The sequence below is a fragment of the Clupea harengus genome, chromosome 15 (assembly GCF_900700415.2).
Source record: "Clupea harengus chromosome 15, Ch_v2.0.2, whole genome shotgun sequence".
Taxonomy (NCBI): Eukaryota; Metazoa; Chordata; class Actinopteri; order Clupeiformes; family Clupeidae; genus Clupea; species Clupea harengus.
In genome coordinates this window covers 13,618,360-13,643,415 of record NC_045166.1, presented here as the reverse complement: position 1 = coordinate 13,643,415, position 25,056 = coordinate 13,618,360, and the positions used below count along the sequence as shown (strand labels likewise).

General features: G+C 45.1%; 1 protein-coding gene across 3 annotated transcripts in view; it reads left to right on the top strand.

Moving 5' to 3' along the window:
- The window catches only part of ppp2r5cb (protein phosphatase 2, regulatory subunit B', gamma b), a 33,031-nt gene extending 14,027 nt beyond the window's left edge, over window positions 1-19,004 (top strand). Inside the window, exons 1-14 of one of the 3 annotated variants that reach the window (XM_012838221.3) lie at window positions 435-648; window positions 5,037-5,236; window positions 7,673-7,783; window positions 8,179-8,271; window positions 9,275-9,405; window positions 9,511-9,570; window positions 9,812-9,920; window positions 13,897-13,950; window positions 14,480-14,650; window positions 14,850-14,977; window positions 15,446-15,547; window positions 15,687-15,759; window positions 16,899-17,012; window positions 17,998-19,004. In XM_012838221.3, the coding sequence (XP_012693675.2) occupies window positions 555-648; window positions 5,037-5,236; window positions 7,673-7,783; window positions 8,179-8,271; window positions 9,275-9,405; window positions 9,511-9,570; window positions 9,812-9,920; window positions 13,897-13,950; window positions 14,480-14,650; window positions 14,850-14,977; window positions 15,446-15,547; window positions 15,687-15,759; window positions 16,899-17,012; window positions 17,998-18,132 (1,575 nt within the window). In that variant the 5' untranslated portion in view covers window positions 435-554 and the 3' untranslated portion in view covers window positions 18,133-19,004. Of the gene's footprint in view, window positions 1-434; window positions 649-5,036; window positions 5,237-7,672; window positions 7,784-8,178; window positions 8,272-9,274; window positions 9,406-9,510; window positions 9,571-9,811; window positions 9,921-13,896; window positions 13,951-14,479; window positions 14,651-14,849; window positions 14,978-15,445; window positions 15,548-15,686; window positions 15,760-16,898; window positions 17,013-17,997 lie in introns of those variants that run through there. The other 2 variants (XM_031581182.2, XM_012838220.3) reach the window with 2 other exon arrangements.
- Window positions 19,005-25,056: the final 6,052 nt, after the last annotated feature.

The following is a 25,056-nucleotide window of genomic DNA, read 5'->3' as shown; positions in this document are numbered from 1 at the left end:
TGAACCGGTAAAGCCGAGGGTTTGGATAAATGAGTGACATTGGAATGTGTGATTATTACTCTCTCTTTGGTATCCATCCCTCTCCACCTCTACAAGGGGAAGAGAAACTTAAATGTGATTTGCTTGTGGAAAGGCTTCATATAATGTGACGGTATTAGACAGAGAGCGAGCGCCGGTCAGGCCTCAAGCTTTATCAAAGCAAAGCTCCTCCAGCAGGGCTTTGAACTTCTCTCCAGAGGGAAGATTATCCGCCCAGCACAGGCAGTCCATAAAGCCAGTGCCACCAATCAGCTGCCACGTCCCGCCCCTCCTCCCGCCCTCCAGCCAATCACGCGCCTCCCCTGCTCTGCAGCCTGACAACTAGGTCATGTGACCGGGCTGGGCCAGTGGCTGTGGCCCTGTGAGTGAATGACATCACTAGCTCAGGCTGGTTCCCTCCAGGAGCGGAGCTTCATTTTCTGCTGAGAGAGTGTCGTGCTAAAATGGAGGCTGGCTCCTGTGCGTAGCCCCCTCGCCCCGCCGCCTCTGCCCCCGTGGCCGAGCCCCGTCCCTGGATGTTGGCATGCTCTAGAGGAGAGGGCGCCATGATCCTGGACGCTCCCAGCTCTAACGGGCCCTTCCAGCCTGTGGCTCTCCTGCACTTCAGAGGTGAGCAGGAACACCAGTGCTAGCTGTTAGCGTTAGCATCAGAAGCAGCAGGGATAGAGCGGGGGTTTCTGGATCATTTGTCCAGGGGACGAGAGGGAGCAAGGGAGGGGGGTGATCGGGGGTTGTTTAGGAGAGAGAGAGAGAGAGAGAGAGAGGGGCAGGCAGGCCGTGTTCTGTTGTCACTGCTGGAGAGGAGTGGCAGAGGGAGAGGGGTTCTGTGTTGTCATTCTTTTGTTCTCACACCAGGGGTTCAGTGTGGAGAAAGTGGCTGGTTGAAATGACAGAAGCAGTCACAGGAATTTCACCTTGGGCTTTCCTGTTGTTGCTGCGAGGCACCCCGCGTCTAGGGAGGAGAAGGGGGGGGGGGGGGAGAGAAGAGAGGTGGTTGATTTATGTTGCTCTTTCACTCAATGAGAGAGAGAGAGAGAGAGAGAGCAAACAGGCTGTTTGTAGGAGGAAGTGGTTAGGTTTAGTTGAGGACTACTGTTTTACTGTCTTTCCCTGCCTCTTCTTTCCCTCACCAAGATAGCTGTTGTCAGAGGAAGTGAGGTCACAGATTGTGTGTGTGGTGTTGCCCAAAGGGCTGCAGGGCATACAGTAGTCTGCGTGCGCATGTGTGTTTGTGTCTCTGGGGAGTAGGCCTTTTGTTTTGTTTTGCTCTGGTGCTTCCTCTTCTGTGCTGAGAGGAAATTCCTTTTCCCAAGTGAGCTGACACTCATACTGCAATGAATGGGTAGGATGTGTATGTTGTAGAGACCGTGCTGTAGGATCACAGAGAGCGTGTGCGTGTGTGTGTGTGTGTGTGAGAGAGAGAGGGGGGAGATTCCTCCTCCTCCTCACTGAGGTCATCGTCTTGAGTGCTAGTACTGCAAAGGATTAGGATGGTGTGTTTTGTGTGGACAGAAGCAGTTCCAGAGCGTCCTCTTGTATTGCAGCATCACAGGTTACCAGACAAGGAAGTCCAGACTCCTACTGCTGCTCGGATTTAGCCTCATCAGATGGTCCTGGTACATGGTCATCTTGAGCCCCTGGTGTTACTGCGGATGGTTGAGGGGCCAGGCCAGGCTGGTGCTGATGGGGTTGGGCCTCATCACATGGCCAGAGTAAGCTCCTTTAAGGCCTGCTGAACCAACACACGTACTGAGTACTGATATCGTTAGGATGGTTGGTGTGGTACTGAAATGACTGTCATGTAGTAATTCAGATCTCTGGTCTTTGAGTTGAGTACAGTTCACTCCTGTTGCAGTCACTGGAGTTTTTGTTGTGTTTTTTTTTTCATAGTTACTGTTCATATTTATTTTTATTACATTTGTTTGTGGGTGAGAGCTCTTGAGGCTTGAGAACCCAGTGTGCCGCTTGGCTCCCGAAGGCATTGGAGATTCTCTACCATTTAGAGGTTGGGTATGGAAATGTGGATGTTTGTTTGCTGTACTGTTGTTTGTGTGAATCTGCCAGAGTTTGGCTTCGCACACGTGTGCACACTACCACTGGGCATGAATATTTCAGGTATGTGTGGAAATGGGAGCCGTGTTTTGCAAGCGGATACAGCATGCAGTGGACAGTGCGCATTCACCTTAGTGTCTCCTGGAGCTGTGGCCTCACATCCCACATCTGACAACTTTTGCATTGTTTTGATATTTTGTTTAATCGATTTGCATGGTTTTAAGTGGGTTTCTGCTTACAAGGATTCCGCCTTGATCGCCTGTTTGCTTGCACTGCACCTCGTGTGTGTGTGTGTGTGTGTGTGTGTGTGTGTGTGTGTGTGTGTGTGTGTGTGTGTGTGTGTGTGTGTGTGTGTGTGTGTGTGCGAGCGAACATCTGCCAGATAACTGATTTGAAGTGAAACCATGTGGTTAGACATGACCGTTTTTGAAGACGTGCTGCAGCCTTTTCCTCAGCCATATTTTACCCATAATGGCCCTGGGGTTTTGTAGGTCGTCCAAGGAGAAATATGTCTGGTTTGGTAGAACCTTTTTGGGATGAGACACCCTATAGTTATTGCACCAAAACCAATCGTGTGTGTGTGTGTGGCTCTAGAGGATTTGGTGACCTGATGTTGATTTAGGGTGTTCTGTTACCAGTCCTGCTGTAGCTGGTACACCGGTAAAGACTAATAACACTGGTGTTTGTTTTCTGGTGGTGTGGTATCCCCCTATCACCTTGGCTTTGTCAACTTCTTGCTGTACCAGTTCTGTTTCAGAAACACAGTAAAGGCATAAAACGGAGCAGCCAGTAGTCCTTATACGTAGATGTAATTTGCATTTGCAGGCAAAGGTGCTACTTTATGGTAGAAAACAGAGACGGGTCAGATGTCAGTCAGTAAAAGACAATTAGTCATTAAAACTGATGCACTGCCACTTATGCAAACATCAACATCAAACAGCAGGTGAGGGAGAGCAGGTGAGGGAGAGCAGGTGAGGGAGAGCAGGAGCGAGTCTGGGCGAGGCATCTCCAAACAGCCTGAGCTTCTAATGAGCTCATCTCTGGTGTGGCCGGTGAAGATTGATGTCTGTGTCGGTTAGTGGTTTAGGCCTTCATATGCCTGACTCTAATATTATTACATCACCATTATGGTGACGTTACACTTATCTGTAAATATATAAATATATACAATAGGAGCAGTCTATCAAACTGTGTAGAAATCTATGGAAATAGACAGATGGTATGATATGCAGGGTACATTGAAGTGTTGAGAGTGAGTAATATCTAGCGCACTTAGTTAAAACATTGGCAGTAAAGTTTTCAGTGGCAGTTTGGTGTAGATTTGTTCAGGTCAGGTGCTGTGTAGTCTAGGTCTGGTCTGTGTAACGCTCATCAGTTCAATTTTTCTAATCACAAACGAACATTTGGGAAATATTTTGTTTTTCATTTCAATTTTTTCCCGCAAACATGACCAATTAAAACTTTGGGAATATGAAATGATTATCCAATTGTTCGTTTTCAGTCAGAGTATGAGAGATTAACTTTGCACTCAGCAGGGGTGCGAGCATTCTGTTAATATACAAGGTTTGCACAGACTGGAACATACACTGATTGGATTACCCACCACTCGAAAGGGAAGGGACGAATCAAAGTGACACATCTGTGGTAGTTTCAGGTGGACCTGTGGATGGTAGAAAGGATGATGACCAGTATATTGAGAGCAGCAGGGTTCCGGTTAGGTGAGAGAAGTGTTACACATGCTCTTGCTCTTGCACAGTACACACGAGAGAGGAGAGATGGCCCCGCTAGACGAATTAACCTTTGTCTACTTTGCTGAGTAAGCAGGTCATAAATTGCACATGGGCCAAAATGAGAAACTGATCGACTTTGGGGTCACATGTTCTTGCAACTGATGGTTTCAGTGGTAACATAATGGGGTATTCAGTGATGCCCATCAAAGACAATTTTATTATTTATGATGAGGTATGTCTCAGGCATGGCCTGTTTGAGCATCTTAGAGTGAACTTTTGTAGAGAGTTCTACCTCTGTTTATATCCGCAGGACTGTCTGCAGGTAAACAGAAGAAATACCAACAGACCACCATATACAGTATACAGAGACTGTTAAGGCAAAGTCACACAGCAGAGTAAAAGTGGGTAGAAGTTTATTCTAGGGTTCATTTTCCAATCAAATACCTCTTACCAGAGATGGCAAATGAAGACCCAATCTGAATGGATAGCCAATATATCACTCCGCATCTCGATGTGCGCGTAAAAAATGAAAACCGATTTCAAATCCCAAAGTTTTCATTTGTCAAGGTGGAAATAAATGAAACGTTGGATATTTGACCTCAATTTTCTGTGTTTCCAAAATGGTAGTTTGTGATTTTATAAAATGTAATTGATAAGCGTTACACGGACCAGCCCTAAACCTAAATGCTTTTTTAGTCTTTCATGTTTAATGGTGTTTTTCCATCAGGCATGACTAGCCTGGTAGGTCTATGTTGTTGCTTATTTGACCTTTTAAGATGTGTGTCACAGGGTAAATATGCTGCTTTTCTGCTTATACCCACTGGGGAGGTGCCGATTATTCCCAACACTGAAGTCGGTGGAAACTCAAATTGGGAACCTTTCTTTTTACTCGCCTGTCTCCAGGGCTAACTGAGGATTTGGGTGCCCAAAACCAGACTTGTTTCTTCATAAAGGAATTCACCCATTATGCACCTAGGAAGTGAGCTAATGGGGCTTACCTACTAAGTCTGTGTATTTACACACATCTTTTTGTCTTTGTTTATATATGACGGATTTAATTAGTAACACTGTATACTCCTAGATCACACTACATACCACTGACTGTGGCTCAGTCACAGCTGGCTTCCAACTTGTTACTACTTGACCATGACTACGGTCAGTAATAATAATAACCCCCCTCCCCCCCTCTCTCTCTCTCTATATCTCTGTGTGCAGATGTGCCCCCGGCCGAGCAGGAGAAGCTTTTTATCCAGAAGCTGCGTCAGTGTTGTGTGCTGTTCGACTTTGTGTCCGACCCCCTTAGCGACCTCAAATGGAAGGAGGTCAAGCGGGCGGCGCTCAGCGAGATGGTGGAGTACATCACCCACAACCGCAACGTCATCACCGAGCCCATCTACCCTGAGGTGGTGCACATGGTAAGAAAGCAACAGCAGCAGCAGCACCGATATACACTCACAACACATAGCCCCGATATACACTCACAACACATAGCCCCAAGTTCTTATCCTCCAACTCCAAACCCCTACCCGCATGTTATTGCATTTACATGTAGTCATTTCAGTGTCTTTCACATATGAAAACTTCAGCCATGTCAGATTAAAAACAATCCGTATCCGTATAATGAATTCCCATTTTCACATAGTGTGTTTGTTCTCACATGAAACCGCAGAATGTTGTAGAATGCCATCCTCCACGAGATGAGACACAGTCAGCACGGCACGCAAACATTTCTAGTAGAAAGACTAAGAGAGAACAATAACGCATTTGCTGCGAGCCTGAAACAAAGTTTCTCAATCAGCTGGCCAATAAACGCTCTTCCTCCCCCTTGCCCCTCTCGAAGACTGGAATCTTGTGGCTCGCATTCGCACTTGAGCCACGGCAGAAGATTGTAATTAGCGTCAGTAAGTCATCAGAGGATAGATCAACGGTCCAACTTTGACGTATAGGCGACATTGGGTCCAATTTCCACATGAAACCAATATGGTTAATTAGCAACAGCAACAAACACTCAATACAAACAACAGCAAGACTCTCAGTATGTGTGCTCCCAGGGTATGGAGCCCATGCAGTGACCTTTCACCTCCTAACCATTACTGTTAAGGTCGAGAGATGCAGGTCTGTCTGCATTACTGTCGAGAGATGCGGGTCTGTCTGCGTTACTGTCGAGAGATGCAGGTCTGTCTGCATTACTGTCGAGAGATGCGGGCATGTCTGCGTTACTGTCGAGAGATACGGGCATGTCTGCGTTACTGTCGAGAGATGCCGGCGTTACTGTCAAGATGTCTGCGTTACTGTCGAGAGATGCCTGCATTGCTGCGTTACTGTAGTGACATAGACTTTCATATGACGGGAAAGTTTGCAGCGGAGATGCTGCTCTGATGTTCATCAAAGCTTGCCCTCATGAAGAGCCAGAAAACACTGGAGATCAAAGTGCAAATGGACCCATTCTTCTCCCATGTTCATATTTTATGGAATACCTGATGCAAAATGTTGCTAGATCAGCATAACAATGAGCGCTGAAGCGTGTGTGTGTGTGTGTGTGTGTGTGTGTGTGTCTCCATGATCTAGGCCCCCAAAACCGTTCACCCCGCTTTGAAGTTCCCCCTCTTTCATCATCAAAGTAAAGAGATGGCCTGGTGCCAGAGGGTCTGAAGAGTGTTTTCCTGTTTGTTTTGGAGTGTGTATCTGTGCCTGTCTGTCTGTGCCTGTCTGTCTGTGCCTGTGTGTGTGTGCCTGTGTGTGTTCTAAAAGGTTAATCAGTACCGCTGTCATATGCAGATGCTCTCATTGTGCATCTAATACCTCAAACAACCTCAGACCTGCTGGCGTCACAGAATGTTACGCCACAGCGCCTCATAGTCAGACAGAAGCCTGTACACTCATTTCCGCCTGCTCTTAGAAGCACGAGTGCAGACAAACCCTTGTGTATCAGTGCAGTCCTTGAAACTGGTTGCATCTCCACAGACAAAGGTGAAGACATCGATGTCTGTCAGTATAAGAAGTATTCTAAACTGGCAACATACTCGTCATATTTTGGTGGCTGTTGAAGTAGTGTATGCACAGAGAATCTAGTTCCCAACCTTCTGCTCGAGAGACTCGTTTTAATGGGGTGAGCGGGGGGGGGGGCAATCAGAACGTGGGTCTGTGTGTGTGTGTTGGTGTGTGCGTCTCACTATGTGGATCGATTTGAAACCACCGTTTTCTGTTTGTTTGGGAGTTGGTCCTAGTGAGGTAGGAGCCCTCATATCTACCTCTTAGTTCTCCCAGACTTTGGTGCCATTTTTCGCATTAAGGGGCTTTGTGAATTACTCAAGTCATAGTCATAATATTATTGTATATTTTATATTTTTAGGAGCTTCTTCTAAATTGGCAAGTTAGGAGCTACTTTTAATCCTTAACATGCTTTATAAACACGGGCCCTGATTTCCAGATGGAACTTTTTGTTTACCTTTTTGATAATGACCCATCTGTTCATTCGGTCATCAGACAGGGCACATCTTTCATTTGTGTCTTTGATTTGTGTCTTTGACTGCGGTTCTGACAGCACTGATGTCTGACCCTGCCTGTGTGTGTGTGTGTGTGTGTGTGTGTGTGTGTGTGTGTGTGTGTGTGTGTGTGTGTGTGTGTGTGTGTGTGTGTGTGTGTGTGTGTGTGCGTGCGTGTTCAGCACTGATCTTCACCCCCGACCCTGTCTCCTCTCACACTCTGTGCAGTTTGCAGTGTTCAGCACTGAACATGTTCAGCACTGATCTTCACCCCCGACCCTGTCTCCTCTCTCTCTCTGTGCAGTTTGCAGTGAACATGTTCAGCACTGATCTTCACCCCCGACCCTGTGTCTTCTCTCTGTGCAGTTTGCAGTGAACATGTTCAGGACGCTGCCCCCCTCCTCAAACCCGACAGGGGCTGAGTTTGACCCGGAGGAGGACGAGCCCACATTAGAGGCGGCTTGGCCACACCTTCAGGTACCGCCTCCATATCACTTACCCTAGAATGATTGGATACAGCGGCTGTCATCTAAAGGCCACATGTGTGGGATGCAAAGAAATCACTAGCTGTAACTGAATGAATGTGAAGTGCATCCCACCAAGACTTCATAGTTCAGAGGTTGTTTGTTTGTTTGTTTGTTTGTTACCCAGTACCCCAGTCTCCCCTCATGAGTGGCAGCACCTGTGGCAAACAACAGTACCTATAATATAATATAATAAAATACATCACACCCTAGTGTTCAGGGTTTTATCTGAAAGAAGTGTGACAAAGTTGTGAACACCTGTTGTGGTAGACGTGTGTGTGTGTGTGTGTGTGTGTGTGTGTGTGTGTTAATGTTAACCTGGTAGCTGAATGTGTTTTCACCCCACAGTTGGTGTACGAGTTCTTCCTCCGTTTTCTGGAGTCTCCAGACTTCCAGCCCAACATAGCCAAGAAGTACATAGATCAGAAATATGTAATGCAGGTGAGGTCTAACATGCAGAGTGTATGCTGGGGTGGGATTGTGTTTGAGTTGGTGGTCTGTCCGAGCCCGGCACGCGCCCGAAAGAGTAGTGCCCGAGCCGACAGCCATTAAAATATTTTGTCCGAACCTGACCCGAGCCCGACAGAGTCAATGTCTCAACTGTTCATACTAATGACACATTTACGTACGTTTTTTAATGAATAGCCTGCTTTTATTAAACTCGGGCATCAACAGATAAATGCACTCGCTCACACAAACAAGTGCTGTTAAACGCACAAGCGCGCACAAGAGGGCCAATAAGCATATTGAAATGTAATTATTCACATTGCAAGAATGGAATGAAATAGCCTACGCATAAAAAACGCCGGGCATCTGCTACGCCTAAATAAAACTCACGTTATATGCTACACCAGAGGAGGCACAACAAACAAGTCTTACCATTGAAGATCTTTTTTTTTCTTGAAAACTTTAAGAGCACGGCAAAGTTCGTTATAAAACTATCTACATATACAACCATCAAGGTTTAATCCATGTTGTTGTGTAGAAAGAGGATGGCATCAATCTTATTTCATTAAAACTTCACACTTCTTACATTGGGCATAATTAGAATCCGCATCGACTACTAAGCAGAAATATCTCCATACAGTAGATTTCCCTTCGTTTAGTTTAGTTCGGGTTCTGACGGGGTCGGGTACCCAACCTCTAGTGTGTGTGTGTGTGTGTGTGTGTGTGTGTGTGTGTGTGTGTGTGTGTGTGTGTGTGTGTGTGTGTGTGTGTGTGTGTGTGTGTGTGTGTGTGGTTGAGTGAATGATAATGAGGTGTGTGTGTGTGTGTGTGTGTGTTTGGTTGAGTGATAATGAGGGGTGTGTGTGTGTGTGTGTGTGTGTGTGTGTTTTGGTTGAGGGATAATGAGGAGTGTGTGTGTGCCTGCTTGTAACGTGAGTCTTTTATTGAATTTGCACAAGTCATTGTGTGTGTGTTTTAACCTAATGTTTGTCTTTAGCTCCTGGACCTCTTTGACAGTGAAGACCCCAGGGAGAGGGACTTCCTGAAGACCACTCTGCACCGCATCTATGGCAAGTTCCTGGGCCTGCGCGCATACATCAGGAAACACATCAATAACATATTCTATAGGTAAGCGCCTTACTTCGGATAATATTGTGGATTTGATTTGTGGATGTGTGTGTGAGAGGCATAAAGTGTCAATGAGTGTAACTCATTTTCATAATTTCTCTCCAGGTTCATATATGAAACAGAACATCATAATGGAATAGCAGAATTATTGGAAATTTTAGGAAGGTAGGTGAACCTTTTGAACATCAGCAATACCATCTCTGGCTTCCTGCACTGCAAGGTGCATGTAGACAAACGTAGTGGAATGTGTTGAAGATGCACCCTCACCTGCAGTGGTTAGTCGTGTCTTCGTAGGCATCAGCTGCTCCTGGCTTTGTCACCTGTTCAGAAGCGCTGACTGCAATGTAACCAAACCACGTCTGATCTGTGTACCTCTCTCCTGTGTTTCCTGTGTGGTGTTGTGCAGCATAATCAATGGCTTTGCCTTGCCTCTGAAAGAGGAACACAAGATATTCCTGTTGAAAGTGCTGCTGCCTTTACACAAAGTGAAGTCCCTAAGTGTTTACCACCCACAGGTGAGTGTGTGTGTGTGTGTGTGTGTGTGTGTGCGCAAGTGTGTGTGTAAGTGTCTGTGTGTGTGTGAGTGAGTGGCTCCTGTAGTTCTTACACAAAGTGAAGTCTGTCAATGTTTACCACCCACAAGTGTGTGTGTGTGTGAGAGAGAGATGGAGTGAGTGTGTTGCTCCTGTTGTTCTTACACAAAGTGAAGTCTCTGTGTTTACCACCCACAAGTGTGTGTGAGTGAGAGTGGCTCCTGTGGTTCTTTAAGTCTGCTCCCTGCAGGTCATCCCTCTGGTGTACAAAAAGGGTTGCACTTGTCTAGACAGCCAAAATGTGCTGTCTGTGTGTAAAGTGGTGCTCTTTACTTATGAAAGAAAGGAAATAAAGTGCTCATACGCATGTAATCCCCCTCTGGCCCTGTGCGGTGCAGAGCTGGCTGGCTGTCTGGCCCTGCTGACCCACACCCAGGGGCTGTCTTGCTGTCACCAGGAAGCCCAGTGTCATCAGTGGACATATCTCTCTCTCTCTCTTTCTCTCTCTCTCTCTCTCTCTCTCTCTCTCTCTCTCTCTCTCTGAGAACAGAGAAGGGCATCACGTAAAGCTATTTTGATTACTAGGGCACATTAATTTGCACCAAAAGTGCGCAGGCAACCAACCACCACGCGCTCCTTCAGGAAATGGACTCCTGAGGCAGAGGATGCCCTCAGGGACTGCTTTGAGTCAACTGACTGGAGTGTGCTGCAGGACTCTTTTGGAGAGGACATTGATGGGGTCACACACTGCACTACTGACTACCTGAACTTCTGTATGGACATTGTCGCTCCCACTAAAACAGTGCGCTGCTTCCCTAACAACAAGCCCTGGATTACCTCTAATGTTAAACATCTCCTCAACATGAAAAAGAGGGCATTCAAAGAGGGGGACCAGGCAGAGCGGAAGCGCGTACAGGGAGAGCTGAAGACCATGCTGAGAGAGGCAAAGGACTCATACAGAAGGAAGGTGGAGCAGAAGCTGCAGGAAAACAACATGAGAGAGGTGTGGGATGGAATGAAAACCATCACAGGCTGCAAGAAGAGCAGCAGCACTGTTGAGGGGGATGTGGTGAGGGCAAACCAGTTTAACCACTTCTACAACAGGTTTGACAACACAGCTCCAGGTGTTAATGACTGTCTAACACCTATTCCTGCATCCCCCCCATCAGCTGCTAACTGCTCTCTGCATGCCACAACCACCCCACCCCTCCCCCCTGCTCTGACCACAGCCAGTGTGGCCCCACTCCCTCCAGCTTCCAGCCCTCTGCCACTCTACACAGCTGCACCCCTCCCCCAGGCGACCACACAGACGCCCACCTGGTATCCTGGATCACTGACTACCTGACGGAGAGACCACAGTTTGTCAGGCTGAAAGATTGCGTATCTGAGACTGTTGTGCAGCACCGGCGCTCCACAGGGGACTGTGCTCTCACCTGTCCTGTTTACCCTGTACACATCAGACTTCACCTACAACACGGAGTCGTGCCACATCCAGAAGTTCTCTGATGACTCTGCTGTTGTGGGTTGTATCAGGGATGGACAGGAGGGTGAGTACAGGAGCCTGGTGGACAACTTTGTGCAGTGGTGTAGGAATAACCACCTGCAGCTGAACGCCACCAAGACCAAGGAGATGGTGGTGGATTTTAGGAGGTCTCAGCCTCCTCTGCTACCAGTCTCCATCGGGGGTGTCAGTGTGGAGGTGGTCAAAACCTACAAGTACTTAGGAGTTCATCTGGACAGTAAACTGGACTGGTCAGCCAACATAGATGCCATCTATAAGAAGGGTCAGAGCCGGCTCTACTTCCTGAGGAGGCTGAGGTCTTTCAATGTCTGCAACAAACTCCTGCGCATGTTTTACCAGTCTGTTGTTGCCAGTGTCCTTTTTTATGCTGTGGTGTGCTGGGGAGGCAGCATGAAGAAGAGGGATGCAGGGCGACTAGACAGGCTGGTGAGAAGGGCAGGAGCTGTTGTTGGCATGGAACTGGACTGCCTAACATCAGTGGCGGAGAAAAGGACATTGAGTAGGCTGCTGACCATCTTGGACAATGACCACCACCCACTTCACAGTACTATTAACGGACAGAGGAGCATTTTCAGTGGCAGACTCCTGTCACTGTCATGCTCATCGGACAGGCTGAGAAAGTCCTTTGTCCCCAGGGCCATCCAGCTTTTTAATGCCACACAGAAGGGGAGGGGGAGGGAGATGGACTTCTCTGCATGAGTCTTCCTCAGTCTCCCCTCCTCTCCTCTTCTCAGCTCTTAATTTTTCCATCCCACTGTCCATCTTTTTATCTTTTTACTCTTTTACTGGCTATACTAGCCCATTGCACAGTCTTTACTATTTATATCACTTTGCACTATCCTCACACACACAAGCACAAGTACTCTATCTTTGCACTATCCACACAAGCACATGAACACTATCTCTCTGCACTCTTTGCACTACTTTCCTTGTGGACATCAACACTGACACAATCAATGCACACTGTAATATCTGTATAATATCTGTATACACCCCACTCCCTGAGAACATGTTTTTCCCTATGTGTATTGTTTTTCTACTGTGATTTGTGTATGTATGTTTGTGAGTTAAGTTAAGTGTATAAGCTACTGGATGACCTAAATTTCCTTCGGGATTAATAAAGTATCCATCTATCTATCTATCTATCTAGTTTCATAACGTACGCAGCCGTTGAGACGGGCCAGCGCCTCATTTTGGGTGTATCTGAGGTGTGAGTTTGATGTACATTGTTTTGCGGAAGGCGCACTCCTATTTGCTGGTTTTCAACATCTGACAGGAATTTCTAATCAGATATCTACAGTTTGACAGCGTAACATTGACTACTCAGCCTACTAAATTGCCCGACCATTTAACTCAACAGAATTTGTTGCCAAATGGCTACATAGACTATGCACTTAGGCACAACTATGCTCTAAATTGCACAGGCATCATAAAATGATCCTATATCATGCATCGGGGGCCTTCGATGATGCTCAACAAAAAGTGAGACCCAAAAGTATTATTTTGCTTTGTAAGTACTGCATTCTCAGTCAGTTTAGACCAGTGAGCAACGCGTCTTTGTCCCATCTCTCGTTCTAAAACAGCCTAACGTCACTATGTGCAGGCAATGAGGACGGGTCTAAAGTGAAAGAAAGCAATTTCTCTGTCTTCAGATGGAAATGAGGGTGACAGTATAGCATAAAGCACTGTGATGCTGGAGAGTTTGTCAACCCCTTAGAAAGAAATGGACACGTACACTTTTTTGTGAATAACTATTTCAACCTGCTTCTCTTTAGTGATGTTGATGGCTCCGATGCAGGTCTGATCACATTTTAGGTCATATTTATGCAGATTTTTAGGAATATTGAAGGATTCCCACAGATTAGTGTCCATAGATAAAAATGGAAAGGAATTGTTGTTGGCCAAGCCCTTTGTCTTCCTTTGCGTTAAGCAAACAGACAAACACAGACAAGCAACCAAAGCTCTCGGAACAGAATTGCTTAATGCTCTGAGGCTAACAGCATTAGGTAGGGTCAGCTGACATGATTGCTATGTCAGCACATGAGAAAATACATCCTGTTTGGTTCTGTTGTCCCAACGACTGTCAGATTATGGGATGTAAGTGACCTAATGACCCTTAGCAGGCACATATTTTTCATTCATTCATTCCTGTAAAATGACCTTGCACATTGACCTTGTGTCTGTGTGTCTGTCTGTGTGTGTGTGTGTGTGTGTGTGTGATGCTATCAGATGCTGTCATTTAATGTTAAAATGTTTTGAGTGTATAAATCTCACAGAGGGTGCGTATCATACTGTATGTTTGAGCCTTGGTGTGTGTGTGTGTGTGTGTGTGTGTGTGTGTGTGTGTGTGTGTGTGTGTGTGTGTGTGTGTGTGTGTGTGTGTGTGTGTGTGTGTGTGTGTCTCTGTCTTGACCGTTGTCTCTGCTCTCTCTCCAGCTGGCGTACTGTGTGGTCCAGTTCCTGGAGAAGGACAGCACGCTCACGGAGCCGGTAAGCCTGCTCCTCCTCTCTCCCACACTTCCTGCCAGTCTCGTGCAGTCCTGGCCGTGGGACACAGTCTATGTGGACATTTTCTCTTTACAATAAATATATACAGTAGTAGTATGTAGTTATAACTATAGTAGTTAAAGCAATAATAATATACAGTAGTTGTTTTGTAGTAATGTTGCTGCGTTTAGTGATATTTGTTGGTAATGTTGTGGTGGTGGTGGTGATGATTTCATTCAGTGGTAGTTGTAATGATGTGCACTTGATAATTCTATGGTTGATGTATAGGGTGGTATTTGGTACTTTAAGTACTGTGGTAGACATTCTTTAAGTACTTTTATTTTGTGTTAATGTTGATATGTTTTGTGATGAGTAATGATGATGTATTTTGTGGTAATGCTGTGGTAATGTGGATGAGTGATTTAGTTTATTTTCAGGTGATTTTGACAGATAAATAATGATGGTGTACTTTGTGGTAATGTTGTGGCAGTAATGTTGTAGTAATGTTATGGTAATGTTGGCTGGCTGTAAGGTGGTGATGGCACTGCTGAAGTACTGGCCTAAGACCCACAGCCCTAAGGAGGTGATGTTCCTGAACGAGCTGGAGGAGATTCTGGATGTCATCGAGCCATCGGAGTTTGTCAAGGTCATGGAGCCGCTCTTCAGACAGCTGGCCAAGTGTGTGTCCAGCCCCCACTTCCAGGTATAACCCACTCTGTGTGTGTCCAGGTGAAGACCAGAGCACTGGGAAACATAAACCAGGAAGGAACATTTTATTTCTGTCTTCAGGATGCACAGATTTCTTATTTTTAAAGTGTGTGTGTGGGTGTGTGTGTGTGTGTGTGTCTGTGTGTGTGTGTGTGTGTGTGTGTGTGTGTGTGTGTGTGTGTGTGTGTGTCTAGGTGGCTGAGAGGGCGCTGTACTACTGGAACAATGAGTACATCATGAGCTTGATCAGTGACAACGCTGCCAGAATACTACCCATCATGTTCCCCTCCCTCTACCGCAACTCAAAGACCCACTGGAACAAGTAGGTGCTTCTGTATTGGCCAACATTAGTGTCTTAAACTGCACTATTTCAGCCAACATTAGTGTCTTAAACTGCACTGTTTCACAAAGGGTGGAACAGACAAAAAGCAAACGGCTTGTTGGGTACCAGAGTCTTTCTGACAAAAATGGCATGTCAAAACACAGTGTGACTGCAGTGTCAGTCCGCCCGCTTGTGGCTGTTTGTTAGGTGGCATAGGTGTCTGACTTAGCCTGAGTAAACATAACACAACATAAAACAGTTGTAACGCTGGGATGGCTGGGAGTCACTTTCTTGTGGAATTGGCAAAACACTCATATAATTGTAGCTCATTTATAGATGGGGTGTTTGTGAACGACTTCAGTCCCAGGGGCCAGAATTAGAATGAGGTTTGCTAAAACTTTAAAACTGTTGTAGTTCCATGATGATTGGTGTTTTTGAGTGACGTCCTCATCCATGTTGTGCCCTCAGGACCATCCATGGGCTCATATACAACGCTCTGAAGCTCTTCATGGAGATGAACCAGAAATTGTTTGACGACTGCACCCAGCAGTTCAGGGCAGATAAAAACAAGTATGGCCTCCTGCCCTTCTACCTCCCTACCTCTTGGCATTGTTTGTGTTGTTATTCCTTTATTTGTTTGCATTTAAGTGAACAAAACGTTTTTGTACAATTCACACCTCAATGTGACGCGTTTCATGCTTTTGCACAGAGAGAAGATGAAATGGAAAGAACGGGACGAGGCGTGGATAAAGATCGAGAATCTGGCCAAGTCAAATCCAAAGGTAATTAGAACACACACACACACACACGCACACGCACGCTTGATCTCAGATTCAGCAGACAGCAAGAGACTGGACAGCAATGGGTCCTGGGTCCTCCTTAGCAGACTGGCCGGACATGGCCAGTGTCCTGGGTCTAAACCAGTCTCTGGCTGGGTGCTTTGTATTAGATTAAGTTTTATTTTTATACCTAAAGCCTTCCTGTCTGCCCGTCTGCCTTCCTGTGGTTGGATGCACAACTCTGCTGTCCAGGACACTATCTCAACCCCTCTCAGACTGATGAACTGGCAATGGCAAGGACCTGGGTGCTTTTGTGAACGGTGTTGTGTAATGCACTGGACTCCGACCTGGCTGAGTGTGTACTGTGTACGTAGCTCAGATATGGCTGCAGCATCAGTAGCCAAAGAATCCCGACTCATGTAAGTTCATGTAAAGAACTTTTGATTTGCGGGTATTCGCCAGTTCTTCGTGGAGCCGTTAATGTTCCATTCCATTATGAGGACGAGCTAAAGGATAAACTGGAGGGAAATCTGTGGTTCCCTTTGTTCCTCTAAGGGTGTGAGCGTAGCGGTTCTCTGCTGGGGAGAGTGGAGGCCCAGACTGAGGGCTGGTGGCCAGTAGCTGCCAATCACTTTTCCATTAGCCCAAATCACTTGGCAGGAAATGCTTAGATGGGCTCATCTTTCACTGGTGGAATGAGCTGTCAGTCACTTTTGCATTACATGTGCAGTGGAAGCTTTCCTGTCAGTCATTAGACCCGGCTGCCTTTTCATTTCCTGTCTTTCAGCATCAGCTAGCTGGCTGGCCAACTACCTCAAAGCAAAGAGTTTATCTGGTGTGGTTAGCGCATACAGTCTGAGCGACTGGTGTGAAGGTGTGGTTACAGCCCGTGTGTCTGCTTTAGCTACAGCTACCTGTTGGGGATTATGTACCCTGTTCGTTATTTTAAAAGGTCATTATGATATGGAACTGTTTGAGGTTCATTCTGCCTTCATGATGACTAATAAACCCTGTGACGTGTGTGTGTGTGTGTGTGTGTGTGTGTGTGTGTGTGTGTGTGCGTGCATGTGCGTGCATGTCTTTTTGTATGTGGTGCCTGTGTGTACGCATGTATTTGTGTGTGGTGTGGGTGTGTTTTGTAGTTCGTGACATACGTGGACAGGGCCGGCCTCAACAGCCCTGTGGACATGGAGACGGACGGTCCTCTGATGGATGACAACATGCTGAGAAAGGCCATGGAGGAGGAGGCCACACCGGTAACACACCTTAGTCATACACACTCACACATATACACACATCACACACACACACACACGTCACACAACGTCACACAACGTCAACATGCTAAGGAAGGCTGTGGAGGAGGTGGCCACACCGGTAACACACCTTAGGAGTCTAAACAACAACAACAGGGTTCCCACGTTACCTGGAAACCATGGAAAACATGGAATTTATTTATTTATTTATAGCAAAAGTGAACACTTGGAAATTGAAACAGTTGTCCTGGAAAATTTTATTGGATGATGTGTAAAATAGTAATAAAAAGAAACTATTGAGCACAGAATTAAGATAAGTTTATAAAAACCCTTTACATGTGAACAGCTTTTACTGTAGATAGAAATGGATGATCCCATGTTGTAGAGCATGCTCTTGGCATCCTATCTGGTATATTGGATGTTGGAATTTGATGCAGGCAACCTGGTGATATGGACTTTAAATGTATAGTTTCGGATTTGGTGGACTTCGGGAATAATAGCCGAGAAACGTTACTCGCGATCTCAATAGAAGGGTCAAATACATGCATTTCCCAGCCAACACGGGAGCCTTGACATCTACAGTGAAACTTCTTATGCAAGTTTATCCTCAAATGTAAGTAGCTGTGTTTTAACTGTGTGGTAAACCTGGGTTTATCAACGTTAGTTAGTAAGCACTGCAATCTTGCTAACTTGCTAGCTAGCAGCTTACACTAGAATTGTTGAGGTAATTTTTACCTTGCTTTTAAAATACTAGAACTATGTTTGATCCCCATATGTATTTCACTCATTGACTTTTCATAAAACCGTGTTATTCACCACATTTAGGGGAGTTTGTTTTGAATTTGAACAAACAAGCAAATAGGGCGCCTCAGGGTAACTGCCGTAATTATCACATCACTGTTATCACATCTCACACAAACACACACAGATTGTCCTCATGTCTAATGTTTCTCCCGTGTGTGTGTGTGTGTGTGTGTGTGTGTAGCTGCAGCGTGAGCAGCGTAAGGAGCGGCCACTGGTGCGGCGTAAGTCTGAGCTGCCTCAGGACGTGTCGACCGTGAGGGTCTTGGAGACGTACCGCCGCGCAGAGGATGTAATCACCCCCGCTGACACCCACTAGAGGACTACCCACACACACTCACATGCAACACACACACACACAAACATGCAGCGATGTCAGGAGCAGCTCATCCAGGACCCCCGACACACACACACACACACACACACACACACACACACACACACACACACACACACACAAGACAGGCTCGGTCTGGGAGCCCCCCCCCCCCAAAGACACACACACACCTATACACACACAAAGAGGCCAGGCCAGGAGGTCCACTCCCCCTCTTGTAAGAGCCCAGGCCAGTCTACACCCCCCGCCCACACACTGGGCTTTGGAAGTCTGTCTTTTTTTTCTCCCTCTTTCCTCTTTCTTTCTGTCTGTCTGTCTGTCTGTCTGTCTGTCTGTCTGTCTGTCTTTCTTTCCTTCTTTCTCTCCCTGTTCTCAGGTCTTTATTTTGCTGCTCAGTCCATTAGACAGCATCCTTTGTTTTAGATCCCATTGGCTTCATGTCAGCATCGTTACGTGCCTGTCCAGAACTGTCATTCGAACTACGTCTCAGTAACCTGAAAGAGGTCAAGACGAGGGGGGTGCCTAGCATGGCTGCCCATGTCGTGGACATGAGTGTAAAATAGTGTGTGTGTGTGTGTGTGTGTGTTCGTGCCAGAGCTGACCTCGGAAGGACATGGGCGAGGAGAATGCTCTCCTCATGCCTCTTGACCCATGAACTTTGACCTTTGGGGGCAGGGGGGCAGAGCCGCTAAGACTAAAAGCTCTGTGCCTGTGACGGCCGCAACTGTATGTCTGTTTTGTTTGTTTCTTTTTTTTAACTGTTGGTTGGATTTGGCAATGGGGACTGTCAGCCAAATGTGTGTTAGGCCACACAAAGGATACTATAATAATAATATTAAAAATAATGATTATTATTATTATTGTTATTGTTATTATTAAACATTTCTTTCTGTTTTTTTTTTTTTAAAGAAAACATGCTGACCTGTTAGAGAATGTGGTTCTGAAGGCGGAATTGGACTACTCTTCTGTAGAAACCTGGTTTTGTGCCAACGTGTCTATTTTTCTTTCCTTTTTAATTTATATTTTCATGCTGTATAGTACTGTTGGCAATACCTTCACCCCCGGCACAGCTTGGTGGTTCAAACAGTGGTCTCAGGCCCAACATGCAGTGGAGCAACTTTTTATCAGTATTTGTTAAAACACAGCTATACACACACACACACACACACACACACACACACACACACACACACACACACACACACAGAGACAGTAAGCCTCCCCCTGGTTTATAAGGAGTTGGGTTTTTGAGCCAGACCAGCTTAACCAGGCTATTATTCTGCAGGATTGGCCTTTCCTCTGCCTCACACTCACCTGATCTGTATTCCCTCTGCTTCCCCTGGCAGCTTTTACAACATTCACTATCGACATTTTTTATTATTATATATATATAAATATTAATGACAAGTAAAACCATTTTTAACAGTTTTCTCAATCCATTATTCATCCCCTGACCTGCCACAGCAAGATAAGTGAACTGTTTGGCTTTCAGACAGCTTGGAGCTTTCCTTTCAGGTCATCTGAGGTTGTGAGCCTTGTGCAGCGGCAGTGACCCATGGTGAGGGAGAGAGGGCAGCAATAGAGGGCAGAGTAAAATGAAAGCACCAATGTGATATCAGTGCACAGCATGGACTCCCCCAGTCAAACGGCACCAACTCAAACACAGGTGGGAATGAAATGATCACCCATAGATTACCAATGTGCAAGATGGAGAAGAGCGCCCCCATCTGGCCGCAGACGCAAGTGCTGAATCAACCTCTCGCTAGGTGGGCTGCTGTGCTGTAGTTATGGCGTTTAGCCAGAGAGGTCACTGGTGAGCTCTGAACATCCAACACACACTCAATGATGATGCATAGGGATGTGTGTGTGTGTGTGTGTGTGTGTGTGTGTGTGTGTGTGTGTGTGTGTGTGTGTGTGTGTGTGTGTGTGTGTGTGTGTGTGTGTGTGTGTGTGTGTGTGTGTGTGTGTGTTTTGGGGGGATGTTTAAACTTTGACCCTCTCAGTTTTGTGGGATCAACCCTATTCTGGTGTCCAAAAACGTCACAATTTTGTATGTGCGTGTGTGTATCTGTCTGTCTGTCTATCTGTGTGTGTGTGTGTGTGTGTACGACTCTGCCTGCCGTTTTCTTGTCTCATCCTGTCTGTCTGTCCTCGTTTTTCTGCCATCTTGGCCCTCCTGGTTCCCGTGAGCACTGGACCGTTGTTTGAACTTCCAATCCTGTGCCTCAGGCTTGAACTCTGCTGAAGCTGGGGTTGTGGGTGTCCCACCTGTCTTGTGAAGTGTTTAAAGATGCTTGCGAGATTTTTTCTCTTCTTTTGCCTGCGAAAGCTTGTCCATGTTTGATTGAATGTGCAAATTGTAAATATAAACTACCCATGATCAGTTTCAGTTTATTTTTGATTTTTGTTTTTTTGGTCTTTTTTTTTTTTCTGGTATGGAAGAATAGCATTCACCAATATGTTTCCATTGACTGATGTCCCTTCTAGCCGGTCAACAATAGTGTGTCTAAGGATAGGTCTGTTTACATGCATTTAGCATCTCCTCCGCTCACTTAAGGACGTTTTAGACTCACGGAGGGTCCTCACGGCCTGTTGCGCTAAACGATGACTCCATTGTAGTTTCATGCCACCATTTTTGGTGCCTGTTGCTCTTCATTTAAATGGCTTTAATTCTTAACCTCTGGAGGCTTTTAATTTAATATATTTTTCATTACAAAATATTGCAAAGTGTCCTTTAGTATGTGTCTTGTACTAAATGGCTTCATATATTGTACATATAATGTACTTTTATTTTATGCTGTTCTATCTATTAATAAATGGTAGATTTCGTATTTTGTACAAAAAACTGGGTACAGAATCAAAGGTTATCAGCAACTGCAGTCAGTTGAGTTGTCACAGACTTGTATGTAACTTTTTGCATTAGATATGTTTAGAATTTGAATTCTAATATTTTTATCAATTTGTAATTGGAGACTTTTTGGTTTCTGCATTTGGAGCGTCTGTGATGCGAGCCCTTATCTATTAGCCTTGTGTGTACTCCTCTTCTCCCAAGGTTTCAAGTGGTGTATATCTCTATACAAGAAATAAAGCAAACGTGAGTTTTATATTTTCATCCAGGGCGACGACCACTCTAACTTGGCCATGTGCACGTTGAGACCATGGGGCTTTGTGAGGTGTGTAGTTGTCAAGGATGACAACAACAGTAACTTGGCCGTGTGCGCGCGTGCGTGTGTGTGTGTGTGTGTGTGTGTGTGTGCGCGTGTGTGTGTGTGTGTGTGGGGAGCTGTGAGTGTGTTGAGACCATGGAGCGGTGTCTGAGGTGTGTAGTTGTGAGTGTGATGTAAACCGGTGCTGAAGAAGTTGGATGAGCTCTGGCATGTTTGTTTACTTCTGTAGCCTTGTTAAGCGCTTGTCCTGTGGAAGAAACGGATGGCTATTGACCTGTCCCTCTCACCCAGCGATTGTATTAAAGAAGAGCTATAAAGTAAAAGTAAAAAAGAGCTCTCTACAGCTAGAGCTCTTGCCTCTGTCTGCATGTCATATACAGTATATGAGCAGGGCAGAGCTCCAGTAAGATGGTCAGGTCACAATGAACTCTGACGTCTTTTGCGATAAAACCATAGCAGTACGATGCAGACCTAGCTTTATTCTGGATTTGTAATTTTTATATATATAGTTCTTTTTACCTTTTTCTATTTCAAAAAGGAAACTCGGTGTAGATGACCCAGCCCAGGGTAAAATGGTCTCAAGTGAAGCCTAGCCTATCTGCAGGCAAGAGTGTGCAGAGAGCATAGCGCTCTCTTTTTTATATACAGCTGCGGAATAAATGTAGACCACTTCAAAATGATCAGTTTCTCTGGTTTTACTATTTATTGGTAAGTGTTTGAGTAAAATTTACATTTTTGTTTTATTCTATAAACTACTGACAACATTTCTACAAAATTTCAAATAAAAATATCGTCATTTAGAGCATTTATTTGCAGAAAAATGTTATCCCGAAAAAAAGATGCAGTGTTTCCAGACGACACAATACTAATGTTTTAACTTAGGAAGAGATCAGAAATCAATATTTGGTGAAATAACCTTGATTTAAAATCACAGCACAGTCTCCACCAGTCTTTCACATTGCCGTTGGGGGTACTTTATACTACTCCTGGCGCAAAAATTCAAGCAGCTCGGCTTTGTATGATGGCTTGTGACCATCCAAAAGTTTGGGCACACCTGATAATCTCCATTACTTCCATTTATAAATTGTTGGGCGTTTGGAACTTCTTTGTCATATATATAATACTTCATGGACACAGTGATATTTTAGCAGTGAAATAAGGTTTATTTGATAAACAGAAAATGTCATATGCATCATAACAGAATTAGACAGGTGCATACATTTGGGCACCCCAACAGAAAAATCACAAAAAAACATATTTACTAGAGCCTCCTTTTGCAAAAATAACAGCCTCTAGACGCTTCTTATAGCCTCTGATGAGTGTCTGGATGAAGGCATTTTGGACCATTCTTCCTTACAATACATCTCCAGTTCAGTAAGGTTTGATGGCTGCCTAGCATGGACAGCCCGCTTCAAGTCATCCAATAGATTTTCAATTATATTTAAGTCTGGGGACTGGGATGGCCATTCCATAACATTGTAGTTGTTCCTCTGCATAAATGCCTTCGTGGATTTGGAGCAATGTTTCGGGTCGTTGTCCTGCTGGAAAACCCAACTCCGCTGTAACTTCAGCTTTGTTACAGATTCTTGAACATTATTGTCAAGAATTTCCTGGTACTGAGTTGAATCCATGCGACCCTCAACTTTAACTAGATTCCCAATTCCTGCACTAGCCACATAGCCCCACAGCATGATGGACCCCCACCAGATTTTACTGTGGGCAGCAAGTGTTTTTCTAGGAATGCTGTGTTCTTTTGCCTCCATGCGTAACGCCTCTTGTTGTGACCAAATAGCTTTATCTTTGTCTCATGATGGAGATAATTTCCAAACACTGTAAATGACTTAAGAATATAATAAAGTGCCTTGTATTATTAATTACCTTATATGAATCATGTACATATGTAAACAGGAACATGGCGTTTCTGCGTGTGTGTAACTTAGAATATTAGGTGCCACTTAGTCTGCATTTGTACAAGAGCATGTTTAGACCAGCTGTGATGCGCTTCTTCCGACCTTGTGCAAAACTTCCATCCTTGCCTCAGACATCAGAGATCCACCACGTGGTTACCCCTGCTGAACGCCAAACTTCTGTCTATATAAACCTTGTGTGATGTGTTTATCAGGGCTTCACTTTCAGCCTTGTGCTGGGAGTGAGCCCGATTGCAATTAATAAATATACTTATATGCAGCTCCGGAGTCCTGAGGTAAGTAACTAGGGTGAATGTTCACCTGACACATCAGTCCACAGCACTTTGTTCCAAAATGAGCCTGGCTTCTTCAAATGTAGTTTGGCAAACCTCAAGCATGGCGTGTGTGCAGAAAAGGCTTCTTCCGCATCACTCTCCCATACAGCTGTTCTCTGTGCAATGTGCGCTGAATGGGTGAGCAATGCACAGTGACACCATCTGCAGCAAGATAACCTAGCAGGTCTTTGGAGGTGGTCTGAGGGTTGTCCTTGACCATTCTGAGCCTTTGCCTCTTTGTTATTTTTCTTGGCCTGCCACTTCTGTCCTCAACAAGAACTGTGCCTGTTGCCTTCCATTTCTTATTAACATTCCTCACAGTGGAAACTGATAGCTGAAACCTCCGGGATAACTTTTTGTAGCCTTCCCCTAAACCATACTGCGGAACAATCTTTGTTTTCAGATCATTTGATAGCTGTTTTGGTGCCCCCATGTTGCCACTGTTCAGAGGAGAATCAAAAAGACGCACAACTTGCAATTGGCTACCTTAAATACCTTTTTGTAATGATTGGATGCACCTTTCTATGGAATTGAAGGCTTAATGAGCTAATCAGACTAATTATGTGTTGCAGTTAATCAGCATTGAGCAGTTACAACAAAATGATTAGGGTGCCCAAACATTTGCACAGCCTATTTTTCACATTTGATTTAATTAAATACTGCTACACTAAATATCTTTGTCTGAAAAACACCCCAGCCCTCAGTGTTAACTAGAAAATGAATATTATACACCTGTGAAGACAGTAAATTATGATGCAGCCTCAGAGGGGTGCCTAAACTTTTACATACGACTGTATAAAGATTGATTGGCAATCTCAGTGCCTTGGTAGAACTCTTTGATTGATAGAACAAGCCATTTGTATTTAAGTATGCCTGTTCAGATTTTGTGCCAGTGTCTGGGATTAGATTCATGTTTGGTCCACCACAGCTGAAGGCCTATGGGCAACCAACTAATTCGAGTGAACCATATAGCCCGTAAGGATTAATTTTAACCTTTACCATTCTTAACCTTAATTCATAACATCCATTTCCATGTCGGTACCTGAGGTTTAACGATGAACAATGTCTTGAGTGTTTCCCTCTTGCTAAAACTGAAGTAGGAACTCTTATTAATATTTTGGTTAATGTATATTGGCAATTAACCTCTGTGTTCTGCATTAGGTCTCTATAACTTGCATTACACGTAACCAAAGACCAGAGAGACCCGCGAGAACATCGCCTGAAGGACGCTTGCAGATAACCTCTCATTTGGACTAGCTGCTGAACATGCGCTTCCTGTGAAAATGCTGAATGGGCTTTTGACTCATTAGGCCACCGACCACAGTGGATGCGTTAGAAGTAGCCCGCTACCCAGCCTCTGTGTTGTCATGGGGCTGTGCAGCAAGACCATATATATATAACTGGATATATAACTAGGTGTGAATGACAATAAGTCAACATAAAGCTCCACTCAGGATTCAGGTTTTTTATTGAAGTTGTGAGGTTCTGGTATCTCAC